We start from the raw sequence: 11882 nt of genomic DNA on the forward strand, positions 1-11882 counted from the left end.
ACAGACACTTGGATCTTTACAATATTTTGCAATTAAAATAATACTCCAAGAACACCTTGGATTGACATGTTTCCACTCGTGTACCCTGTTTCCATGGATACTGTTGGGGTGGTAAGTGTGCACACTACCCAGTGCCCAGGGCCCAACCCCCCTGCCGTTACTGCTCTTATCCTGCTTAGTGGGAGTGCATTCCTCTCTTCCTAGCTACCATCTACAACAGTGTAAAGTCCCTGTCCCCAAGCTCACAGCCCTCTTTAGTGCTCAGAACTATGTCCATCAAAAGCCACACCACCTGTTTCTTGGCGGCCAAGAAGAAGACTAACTTCAGGAGCTGATTCAAGGATGTCTTGATTTGTGCTGCTGATTGAGCACAGGATTCCGCCAATAGACACACATATGAATACATCCTGGCAATACATAAGGCGGGATAATAAGTGGTACTTTTCAACATCTTAAGCTTTGCTTAGACGGTACATGCCTATAATCTCAGCACCAGGAGGCTAAGACAGGAGGATTGTAGTGAGATCAAAGCCAGCCTGGGCTACATAGCAAGACTCTATCCCAAATTAATAAATATAAAATTAGTTCTAAAACAAATGTCATTTTTATTAAAACCTATCTTTCATGAGAAGAAAGGTCTATATTTGAAGCCATACAAACTACCAAATATTTTTTTTAGCGTTCCTACCACTTGAGTTATACCAAATGAGAGGAACACATTTGTACATGGCATTCCCTATTTTATCTATCTACAGCTTCTAGAAACTACCACACATTAACTGGCATCTGCTCACACCCTTCTCATGTCTCCGTGCTCTGACCCATCTCTTCCGCCTCCCTCTTCCATACTGGAGAATATATTTTTGTAGCAAGAATCTTAAAAGGTCTTATTTTTAAAAAAACAAACAAACAAACAAACAAAAAAACTCAGGGCCAGGTATTGGGGTGAACGCTGGAAGATCAGAGAAACAGAACAAGCCACAGCCACCTCACCTTGCCAGTTCCTCAGCTGATCCTGTTTCCTCAGACTGGAAACCTCTGTGTCCTCATCCAGAATGAATCTCAGCTGAACTGCTGCTCAAAAGCCTAAAAGCTTAACCAGCCTATTTCCTGGTCCTCACTGCTTTCTGCCATCACTTCCTGGGATTAAAGGCATGAGTCACCATGCCTGGCTGTTTCCAGTGTGGCCTTGAACTCACAGAGATCCGGATGGATTTCTGCCTCTGGAATGCTAGGATTAAAGGTGTAAGTGCCACCATTTTCTGGCCTCGATATCTAGTGGCTGTTCTGTTCTCTGACCCCAGATAAGTTTATTAGGGTGCACAATATTTTGGGGAACACAATATCACCACATATTTTTATTGTATTGGATCCTCCTCCCATACGGCCAAGATAACCTTGTTAAGGTCAGCTGATGGCCATCTGTCATCTGTGATCTGAATCCTCTTTGTGAATAAGTCACACCCATAGGTTCTAGGGAGTAAGCCCCTGTGGCCATCTCAGGAGACCGTTATTTACCAACTACAGACACCAGGAGTTAGAAGGTGGGGACAGAGGCCTCTACGAAGCTTCTGAGGAGTCCAAGTCTATATGAGGAACGTCCTTTGGCCCTGAGGCGTGGAAGGGAAGGAGGGCTGGCCAGCTCTTTGCAAGGACAATGATTGACAGGTGGGATAAGTTGACAGATGCTGAAATAGCTGGCCTTTATCTGCCAAGGTGCCTGGATCTCAGAAGGACAGGGGACCTCTGAAACACCACAGCCCTAGCTTCCTAGGTGGGGTCTACGGGCAGCTGGAAAGGCCTTGTGTGGACTCTGTTATGTCCTCCACAACCAGGGTACACAAGGAGCTACTCTGGCAGGTTCATCAGCCTTACATACACAACTGGAGACCTGAAATTGGGATTAATGCCCTGTCTCAGAAGGCCCGGGGCCCAGACAGGCACAGTCAAGGCCCTCCCACAGGCTAGTGAGGTCCGGTACTTGTACTCTCTGCAAGCTTCCCAAACTCCTCAGAGCTGGGTGTGTCATATGCCTGTAATCCTCAGGACTCGGGGGGCTGGGGCAAAGAATCAAGAGTTAAAGGTCCAGCCTGGGCCACAGAGTGAGTCCCAGTCTCCAAAAGAAGGCTCACAGGTTTGAAGAGTCTGGGCCTCTGAGAGTTGTCAACACGGTGGCCCTCAGGCCTCTGTGGTGTTGAGGCCTCATGTCACAGTGGAACAAAACTAGTCATCTCACTGTTGGGAGGTATAAGTGATGACGAAGAAAATCCCAGATCCCACTATGCCTTACAAAAACAGGTCCCCAGTGACCCAAGAGCCTCTTAGAGGCTTTGCCATCTCCCAATAGTACTGCCCTGAGGAGCAAGCTTTTACCACCTGGGCCTTTGAAGGCTGCTTAAGATGAAGCACAGTCTCACTCGCCCAGACAGTAGTTCACCAGGGCCTAGAGTTCTCCACATCTTCTATGAAAAGAAGTGTATTTCTACCAAAAGTCAAGTTTTATCACACAGCTGTACGGCCCTCCAAATCACTCTACCTCTCACTTGCTAGTACGTGATGAATGATCTCTTGTACAGAGTTTAAATTTACCTCATTGTTTTGAAGCCTGCCTAGTGTGGATCGTTATGGCCATGCCAGGATGTGCCAGTCAGCTTCTCCTGTTGGCATTTAAGGCACTTCTAACTGCAGATGTGCTGGATGGGGGCATCTGGGTGGGAGTGTGGAGAGGCGGCAGGCCTCTATGTCTCCAACTGTGCCTGCCTTTTCAAGTGTCATGACCTCAGGAATGGGGACCTGGCAAGACACAATGACCCTTTTCTATTCCTTGGAACAAGTGGTTTCCTCTAAGGAAGGTACTTTTCCGGAAAACATGTTATTTCAAGGCCTCTTGATTCCAGAATGCAGCAAGTCCCACAGAGAAACCCTGCCAGGTTTCAGAGCCAGGGACTGTGGAGAGAGGGCAATGGGCGTGTCCTTCCCCTGCCTCTTACAGCTGGGGGCTCAAACAAGCTAGGTGGGCCTCTCATCTCTGCACCCCAGCATACTGAGGCAGAGGCCCAGGATAGCACGCACTGGCTGGAGCCAGAATTCACACAGCTCATTCACCCTGCCCTTCACCTAGGGCTGGAGCTGACAAAGAAGCCCCGTGGCAGGAGGGCAAGTTAGACCTGTAGAGCAATCTGAGCAGGAGCTTCAACGCCCTCGTGGACTGCAGTCTGCTCTTCCAGGGTCCCAGCCCTTAGCGCAGGAGGAGGGAGGGGTGGGCGCCTCAGCTCAGGAGCTACCAGGAGAGATTGCAGGTGGTCCTGCAAAGGTCCCATCTCCAAAGCCGATGTGCAGCTAGGGATGGGTGTCAGTAAGTTTGGCTTAGGTAAGCCTGAGGAGCCAGGTCCCCCAGCGTCCATACCTCCTGAAGATGTGCATTGGAGCCTGCTGAGGTGACACAGACATGATGAGCACCCCAACCTTGCTCCTGCAGAGTTGCTATTGCCCCCAAAGCACTCACGAAGCAGCGGCAGCTCGGCGCCCCCATCTGAGCAATGGAGATCATGGGGCTGCTGTGGGCAGACAAGGTGATATACGGTGAGAACATAGTACCTTCTGCATTATAAGAATCTGTGAAAACTGCCAGCAGCGATGGAGCAAGTGGAAAAGGAGCTAGGTTTGGAACTGGGAGGGCTGGGTGCCAGAGTTCTGCCCCAGATCCTTAGGCTGGCCTGGAGCAACTGCTTCCCCCACCACCACCAGCTAAACATTGCCTGCTTTGCTGGTGTTCCGGTGCCATTCTGTCTTGTCCTGGTGTTCCGGTGCCATTCTGTCTTGTCCTTAAGCAGCTACCTTTCCCTCTGGCAACGGTGGGTGGAAGGGCAGCCTTTGGCAGTAAGGGGGCTCCCTGCTGGCTGCTGCTGGGCCTCTCCTTCTTCTGACACACCAGGCTGCAAAAGTGAGCACGGCACACCACATCCCTCATGTACCATACACGCACCACACACACCAGACACCCACGACACAGCACACAAACATACCACACCACCCACAGTCAAACCACACACACAGCACACACACGCCTACCACACACTCCACGTGCACACATCGCATACACCCTGCAAACATATACCACCCCTCAACACACACCTAACATGCCACACATCACACATCATGCACATACTACATGTGCAAGCCAATTTGATGTCAACTTGACACAAGCTAGAGTCATCTGAGAGGAGGGAACCTCAAGTGAGAAAATGCCTCCATAAGGCTGGGCTGTAGGCAAGCCTGTCGAGCATTTTTTAAATTAGTGATTGATGGAGGAGGGCCCAGCCCATTGTGGATGGAGCCATCCCTGGGCTGGTGGTCCTGGGTTCTATAAGAAAGCAGGCTGAGCAAGCCATGAGGAGCAAGCCAGTAAGCAGCACCCCTCCATGGCCTCTACAGCAGCCCCTGTCCTGACTTTCTTCGATGATGAGCTGTGATGTGGAATCACAGGCCAAATACACCCTTTCCCCCAAGTTGCTTTGGTCGTGGTGTTTTATCACAGCAATAGGAACCCTAACAAAGACACCACATACACTACACAGGCACTGTACACGTTGCCCATACCACATATCATGAACCATATCCAAACCACACATCAGATACATACAACACACCATATATACACATGCACATCCACAATCCATGTGCACATCACAGCCTAAAAAGTGGCTGTTCACTCTGCTCACCAATCCCATTGTCGACCCTTACGTTGCTCTCCTCTGTGCTCTCTTCTGACAGCCCCTGCCATCTTCAGCCGGTTCCTCAGCCTCTCAGACTCATCCTGTCCCCATAGAGTTACCAGATAAAATGCAGGATGCCCCGTAACACTTGGTCGGTCTTACAATGGACGTTTTGGTGTGCGTTCTAAACATTTCATGAAACACATTTTTACTAGAAATTACTTGACATCTACATGAATTCCCAGCTTATCTGGCAGTATTGTGTTTTTATTTGTTAAATATGGCAACCCCACTGCCTAGATGCTCTGTTCTGTGTTCTCCCCCACTTTCCTGCCCCGGCTCTAGCTGGACCTCTCAGCCCTGTCCTTTGTCAGCTTGCCCCGCCCAGGGAGGACAACCATAGCATCTCCCCGCCCTCACACCCACCTCCACAGTCCTCTGAGAGCCTGGGGTCCATGTCCTGCCTCAAGAGTCACCTCCCCACTGCAGCAGCAGGTGGCCCTGCCTTCATTTGTGCCTGGACCCTGCACCTGCCTAGTCCGGAAAAAACAAGGTGGCCTCGGTGGTCTGCTTAGCATGGACTGCCTGGAATCAGGCTTCCCTTAGGAGGTGACTGGTGTCCATACTCTTCTTCAGGCCAGGCCAAGCTGCTGCCTCTCTGCCCCACAGGTTCTCTACGCCAGCACCTTCCTGGATCTGCTCACTAGTTTCTTCTCCCCTCCAGTCCAGCTCAGGGGCCTCCTCCTCCCAAACTTCCCTGGGCTCCCCACCCCCGCCCCCCAGCACCCGAAGCATGTTGCTCCTGCTCTGTCAGTGCGGGGAGCACGTCTGCCTGACTCCCACCTTCTCTGAGCACACAGAGCTCTGTCCGCGCTCGCTGAATGGCGGACAGGTGAATGAGTAATGGAATGAATGGGTAAAACGCACGGGTACGTGAAGAAATAGGACCCAGTACGTGATTGGGTGAGTAGATGGATGTCGTAGTTAGGGTATCTATTGCTGTGATAAAATACCATGACCAAGGGCCACTTGGGAAGGGGACGCACACACACACACACACACACACACACACACACACACACACACACACTGTGGTCCTGGGCTCAAGTGCTTCATTGTATTTGGGGCTCACCCACCTCCAAGCAGTCTGGGTATCCCTGGGACTCTGCAGAGTTCCTGTGGACCTCCAAAGAAGGTCTTCAGAGCCTGCCTCGGGGCAGAGCTCCACCTAGGGTGAAGCCAGGCCCCTGGCCAGCAATCACTCAGAGGGAGCTAAGGTGAGAGTTGACTCAGTTTGACTTCTTCCTCTGCCCTGCTTCCACCTTTCCACCTCACAGGTGCTCCCCTCACAGCAGACGTCTCTCAGCCCGCAGCAAGGTCCTCCACTTAGTCCCCAGGAACCCCTGCCCTCCCTTCTGGCATCTCTATGCAAGTCCTAGTCGGGCACTTGGTGTCCGGGTGATGAGGACATGTTTCCAGGAGCTTCTATCATCTCCCCAGATTCGCTCTACCCCTACCCCATCTAGCAGCCGGACTCTCTTCCAGTACCTCTTCCCCGCCATCTCTACCTCCACATCTCTCCAAACCCAAGCCCATCTCTCTGGGTCCTTCCTATGGCAGCCACGTGTCTGACACCCTCACATCCCAGAGCCCCCTCGTTCAGTCTTGTCTCCTTCAACAGGCCAGTCCTGAGACAGTCACCTATCCAGGGCTAGATGCAGATATACGATCCCGGAGGCCCATGGTTCTCCACTCTTCAGATCACAGTCTTTAAATATGAGATGGCATCTATTCTGTGATCATAGAGAGGGCAGATTTTCTATTAATAAGAAACAAATGTCCCTTTATTTGTGGTAAAAACAACAACTTCTTCACATGCACTGAAATGTAACAACATTTAACTTTTTTGGAATTATCTCTCAGCTCACAATGTCTGTATCATTCCTAAGTGACGCAAATCCCTCACATCTGCTAAGAATAGACGCGGTCTGTCAGACTGTAGCAATAAAGCAAGTCTTGTTCAAAACGTGCTTAAAAGTCTTCTCGGTGGCCTTCCTGCTAATGAAACACCTTGTGCTTTCTGTGGCTCTTTTACTATCCTGCTTCCTTTTGTGGTTTTCCCAAGCAGATCTGGAAAGACCCATAAAAGGATATACGTTCGCAATTATAAAATAAGTCACTTGTTCCCAGAAAACAGCTTTTTGAAAGGTTTCAGAGTTTCAGGGCTGATTAAGGAGCAAGTCTCAGGGTTGGGCGAGGCATCCAAAAACACAAACAAATAAGAAGTAGTTCCTCAAAACGTCCACTTGAGGGCGCGGGCTCCTTGGGTGGCGCATCCACCTTTATCACAGGCATCCTGCTGACAGGGTGCTAACTTCTGGGGAGGTTCCACAGCTGGCTGGAGCTACCCCACCATAGAATGCCACACAGTGTCTGTCCACACCTCCTCAGCCCCGCTGTGAGTAGGGCCCAGCTGATTTCTCAGCTAAGAGGAAACTCACACATGATCCTAATACCTCAGGTCCCCCAGGATAGGGGGCAGAGCAAGGAGATAGGGGAGAAAAGGCAAGAAGTTTATGGAACATTTAAAGGCAGAGACAGAGGCCTGGGAAGAGCGAGATGCCAGACCATGGCTATTGAAGGGGTAGGCAGGCCTGACCCACTAGCAGAGCAAAGCTGAGGGACTGCCAGCCTCACACAACAGTCCAGAAGTTCTGGGCACTCGGCAGTGGCCGGGATTGGAGACCAGGCCCTGTGAAGAGCGATGCTTCCTGGTGAAATGTGGCCACGGTGAAGCTGTTCCTGGGGTCCCTGTCTGGGTCTCCGGTCTTCAAGTCATAGCTGAAGTAGCAGAGGATGCAGGTGATGGCCATGGTGACAATAAACAGCACTGCCACCATCCCGATCACCATGGTCTCCATGGCTTCTGATGGCACTTGTCACAGGAAGGGGGTCTCTGAGCCTTAGCGTCCCATCAGAAACGGCCTCTGTGCTGGATGGCCGTCTCTCCTCAGTCTTTTAAGACGCTGGTCTGCGGTCTTGGATTGTGGCATCCCGGGCCAGTAACCCTTCTGCGGGAATCAGATGATCCCTGGTCTAGTTTTTAACCTCAGGTCAGATGTCAAGAGATGTGGTCAACTGCACTAGCATCTTCTCGAAGCCCCATCAGGAAAGATGTAAGCACATGATTCCCTGGACATGGAGGAGGCAGGTGAAAGAGAAGCAGAAGATGTTGCTGAGAGAGATGCCAGGCTGGCCCATTAGCAACGCCTCAGGACTTCAAGGGTGACTGATGAAAAAAAAAAAAAAGCAACTATACACTCAGGAAGACAAAAGCCTCCCCGTTGGTGGACCCAGGAGGAGCCTGGCTCCTCTGGGGGAGGGACTCAGGGCCAGCCTTCCAATTGGCCTCTCTGCTGCCCTCCCAGCCCCTGGACCTGGGCTGGGAGGCAGGTGTGGAGAAAGACACATGCCAGCTCTGAGCATGGTGGGAGCGAACCGAGGCAGCACACACAGGTCGTTATGGATGCCGGGGGTCTCCAGGTGGAGGGGGGAGAGGGGAGAGAGGGTAGGTTGTACTTGGCCTCACCAAGTTCTGGGCAGGGTTGGAAAGTGTGGTTTAGACAGGGAAGGACCTCGTCCAGCCCCTTCAGTGATGCATCATAGGGCCCTTTCACTTCCCTACACACCCACATAGGGCCCCCCTTTTTGCTGCCCCCCGGGGCCCACTACTCACACTGGGTGCTATGAAGACTTACCCCCGGACCTCAAGCGTGCCAGCTCTGACTGTACCTGATGCCATACGCTCCTTGGCTGGTGACCACCCCAGGTGGCCACGACTCCCTTCCCTGAAGCCTGCTGTGAGTTTTGTTGGTGCTGCCTGGAACTTGGCTCGGAGATGTCTGAGCAGCTGTGAGTACTTCCTGAATCCCTTCCTCCAATTGTGATTGAAGGCCTGTGACCCACAGCCACCACCTCCTCAGCTCCAGCACTTAGCCCGCCCCGCACACTTGCAGGATCATTCCTTAACTGCCCCTTGAGAGGTATCAGGGGAGGGAGCTCCGTCCAAGCCCACTCATACCAGGCGCCTCCCGAGACTATACCACATTCAGAAAGAAATCTGTGTTATCAGCCTGCCCTTTACCATATTATGAAAAATGGAGTCTTCCGGGTACTGGACGTAGCCAGGCTCTGGTCCCACAGCCCTGGGCAATGACAGCGCCTCCATTTCACAGGTACAGTCACAGAGCAGATACGCCTGGCCAGGACTGTTGCCAGTTAGTCATGACAAGGACAACACCAAATGGCAGAGCAGGGATTCCCTTCCCTCTACTCCAATGCCCTCTTCACAGGAACCACACAGAGTGATCACCTGACTCTGCTGTTTGCCTGATCAGGATCCCAGGGCCCCCCAGGAGAGAGAGAGCTGGGCCCAAGGTCATGCAGCTGGGAACTTTTCCAGTCTCTCCAAGGCCCAAGAGAACTTCGGGAACAGTATGAGTAAACACTCCGGAGAAAGCGCAAACAATACGCTGGTCTATTCTAGCACATCCCCTTTTCGAAGACGTTCCCACAATCTGGGCTCGTCCTCCTCGTGGGTACAGGGAGTCAAGCACTTGGCAATATCTGTCTTAACTGGGGCAACCAGAAGTAGACAGATGCAAACAGGAAGCACACATCGGAGGTATCTGAATCCCCAGCATCGCCTGGTGGGGCTGGGAGATGAGCCTAGCATTTTCATCAGGAATACAGAACACTTGTCCAGCCCCGTTACCTTCTACCTCATGCAGTTTTCTACCTAAACTTTTCCCTCTCTCCCACCCTTGACTTATCTGTAAAGTCCCTGTGAAGCTACAGAAGTGGGCGGGTCTGCAGCAGGCCGAATTCGGGAGCTGTGAAGGGGCAGGGGCTGAGGGCTGAGGGCTGGGCTGAGCATGGAGATGAGGAAGGAGAGATGGGTGTGGCGGACACTCCAGAGAGAAATCAATCCACCAGACCTCTCGTCCATTTTCCCATCACAGAAACCCAATGTGGGTGTCATCGTCAGCGACCTCTCCCTTCCTCCCTGGCCACTCCTCCCCTGGGAAAGGGAAGGAAAAGGGACATTCTATTCCAGTGAGTCACCCTGACTGTCTGGCCAGTTCCCTCCCCCACTGAGCCTTGTCCTGATTCTCCCTTGTTCCCAGGCATAGCTGGGACAAGATTTCCTTTCCCCTTCGTGGATTAGACCATTTATGCATGACGTATTTGGGACCCTGCATGCCTGTTGACTTTGGTAGAAGTCTCTACTATCCATGTTATTCTTAAGGAAGGGGAAACTGAGGTCCAGGCCAGGCAAGCATCTCTAATGGCCACTCAGCACTCCAAGCAATTTAAATGACTCTGTTCCCTCCCTCTGATTTAATCTGCCCCTACAGTGAATCTGCAAACAGGCTGGCTGAGTGAGACTCAAGGTCTGGATGAGTATCCCTCCCAGTCCCCAAAGAAACACTGGACCAGTACAGCCAGAGGGTGGAGCCTGCCCTGGACCAGGTTCAGAGGAGCGCTGGAGGCAGAGTGCTCAGGAACCCAGTCTAGGTGATCTGGATGTCCAAAGCCCTGGATGTCCACGCTGAATGTTTCCTTGTAGCTTAGGCAGGGACCACCTGCTTCTCTTCATTCTACAGGGAGATCCAAAGGTCCAGCTTCTTCTCATCCCAGAAGAGTTCCCAGGGCTCTGTGACACAGCGCTGGTGGCACCCTCCTCCCATTTCACACACAAAAAATAAACACTTTCTGATGGCTTTTATTTCTTATAACCAAGCAACAATGAATGGTCGGGGCTGCCCCATACACATCATCACAGGGCCTCCCAGTCAGATGAGCACTTCATATCCACCGGGCACTGGGTCCATCGAACACTCTTGTAACTTCCGTGGTCACCAGGAATTGCAGTCACAAGGTAGGGTGTCCAGCCAGCCCTGCTCCAAGCCCAAGCCCTGCAGTGTTCCTGCAGTGTATAGGGCTACCCACGTGGTTCTCGCGTCTCGGTTGCACAGTGGGAGAAGGGCTCATAGACAAATGAAACTGAAGCAGGACTCAGGTCCCAAAACCCCCATCCACCCCAGAGACAAGTCCTTTTCTATGGGCACATCAGGGTCCACTCATTTGGTGCTGGATGGAGGGCAGGGCCAGGTAGATACCATCCATTGGCCTCAGCGGCGGGCTCCATGAGCATGGTGGTGGTGGTGGTGGTGGTGGTGGTGATGGTGGTGAGGAGAATGGTGATGGTGCTGGTGGTGGTGATGAAAACCTGCACTGGTTACCCCAGTCATGTGGCCACGATGATGGTGGTGATGGTGAAAGCCTCCCAGGAAACCCCGGCGCCGGCGCCGGCGTTGGAAGAGTCGAGGCCTGATTTGCAGGACTCCGTTTCTCTCCACGTCATGCTCCTCTGATCTGTGGAAAAGACAGATGGCCAGCAGCAGCAGCAACATCAGCATAGCCAGCACAATGCCTGTGATCCAGCTCACAAGGGTTGTATTCCCCAGAAGGCTTAACATCTGGAAGCCAGAGGGTCCCCCTTCACTCGGTGGTGGCTCCATGTAGCAGCCTCTGCTCGGCCCTCACAGTCCCTGAAGTTAAGGTTGTCTCGGCTCCTGCAGGCTGGAGAGCAGCCAGGGAATGTGGGAGAGGCCTGTTTGGACTAGCTTCTGAACCAAGAGCAAGGCCAGCAGACTGTGTGAGAGGAGGCCACGCAGGAAGAGTGGGTGGAGACAGCGGAACTGTGGGACTAACTTGCTTGAGGGGAGGGCCCTGAATATAGGGATAAGAGGTCAACATCCCATCTCTTCCTGCTTCCTGGCAGAGGGAGGGCCCTCCTCTGGGCTTCAGTTTCCAAGAAACCACTGTACAGAGATTAAAGGTGTACGGTTTGGACCCACACAACTCCCAAGCTCTGTGACTGCAACCTGCAATGTCCACAGCTCATGGTAAGAGTCTGTCCAATGAGTCAGCCCAAGTCCTGGGAACATCAGTGAGGAATGGCTGGAGCCTGATGAGGACCACAAGCAGTTCTCCATCCAAGAAGGCCCTTGCTTCTCCTGCCGGGTCTAGGAAGCCAGAGGACTAGGTGTCAGTCTCGGGTCAATGGGAAGCAGAAGAAAGCCACTTGAGGTCACACAGGCC

At 52.3% G+C, this 11882-nt stretch overlaps 2 protein-coding genes across 2 annotated transcripts; both read right to left on the reverse strand.

Moving 5' to 3' along the window:
• Positions 1-940: 940 nt before the first annotated feature.
• Positions 941-10360, reverse strand: Spaar (small regulatory polypeptide of amino acid response). The gene is made up of 3 exons (XM_052717374.1): positions 8474-10360; positions 5852-8004; positions 941-4899 (listed from the first exon to the last, which is right to left on the reverse strand). The coding sequence occupies exon 2, from the start codon at positions 7634-7636 to the stop codon at positions 7409-7411; it is 228 nt and encodes a 75-aa protein (XP_052573334.1). The 5' UTR covers positions 7637-8004; positions 8474-10360; the 3' UTR covers positions 941-4899; positions 5852-7408.
• A 124-nt stretch (positions 10361-10484) lies between these two features.
• Hrct1 (histidine rich carboxyl terminus 1) lies at positions 10485-11475 on the reverse strand. The gene has a single exon (XM_052717373.1). The coding sequence runs from the start codon at positions 11297-11299 to the stop codon at positions 10910-10912; it is 390 nt and encodes a 129-aa protein (XP_052573333.1). The 5' UTR covers positions 11300-11475; the 3' UTR covers positions 10485-10909.
• Positions 11476-11882: the final 407 nt, after the last annotated feature.

This window comes from Peromyscus californicus, unplaced genomic scaffold (genome assembly GCF_007827085.1).
Source record: "Peromyscus californicus insignis strain IS unplaced genomic scaffold, ASM782708v3 Scaffold_5__1_contigs__length_169319896, whole genome shotgun sequence".
Classification (NCBI taxonomy): Eukaryota; Metazoa; Chordata; class Mammalia; order Rodentia; family Cricetidae; genus Peromyscus; species Peromyscus californicus.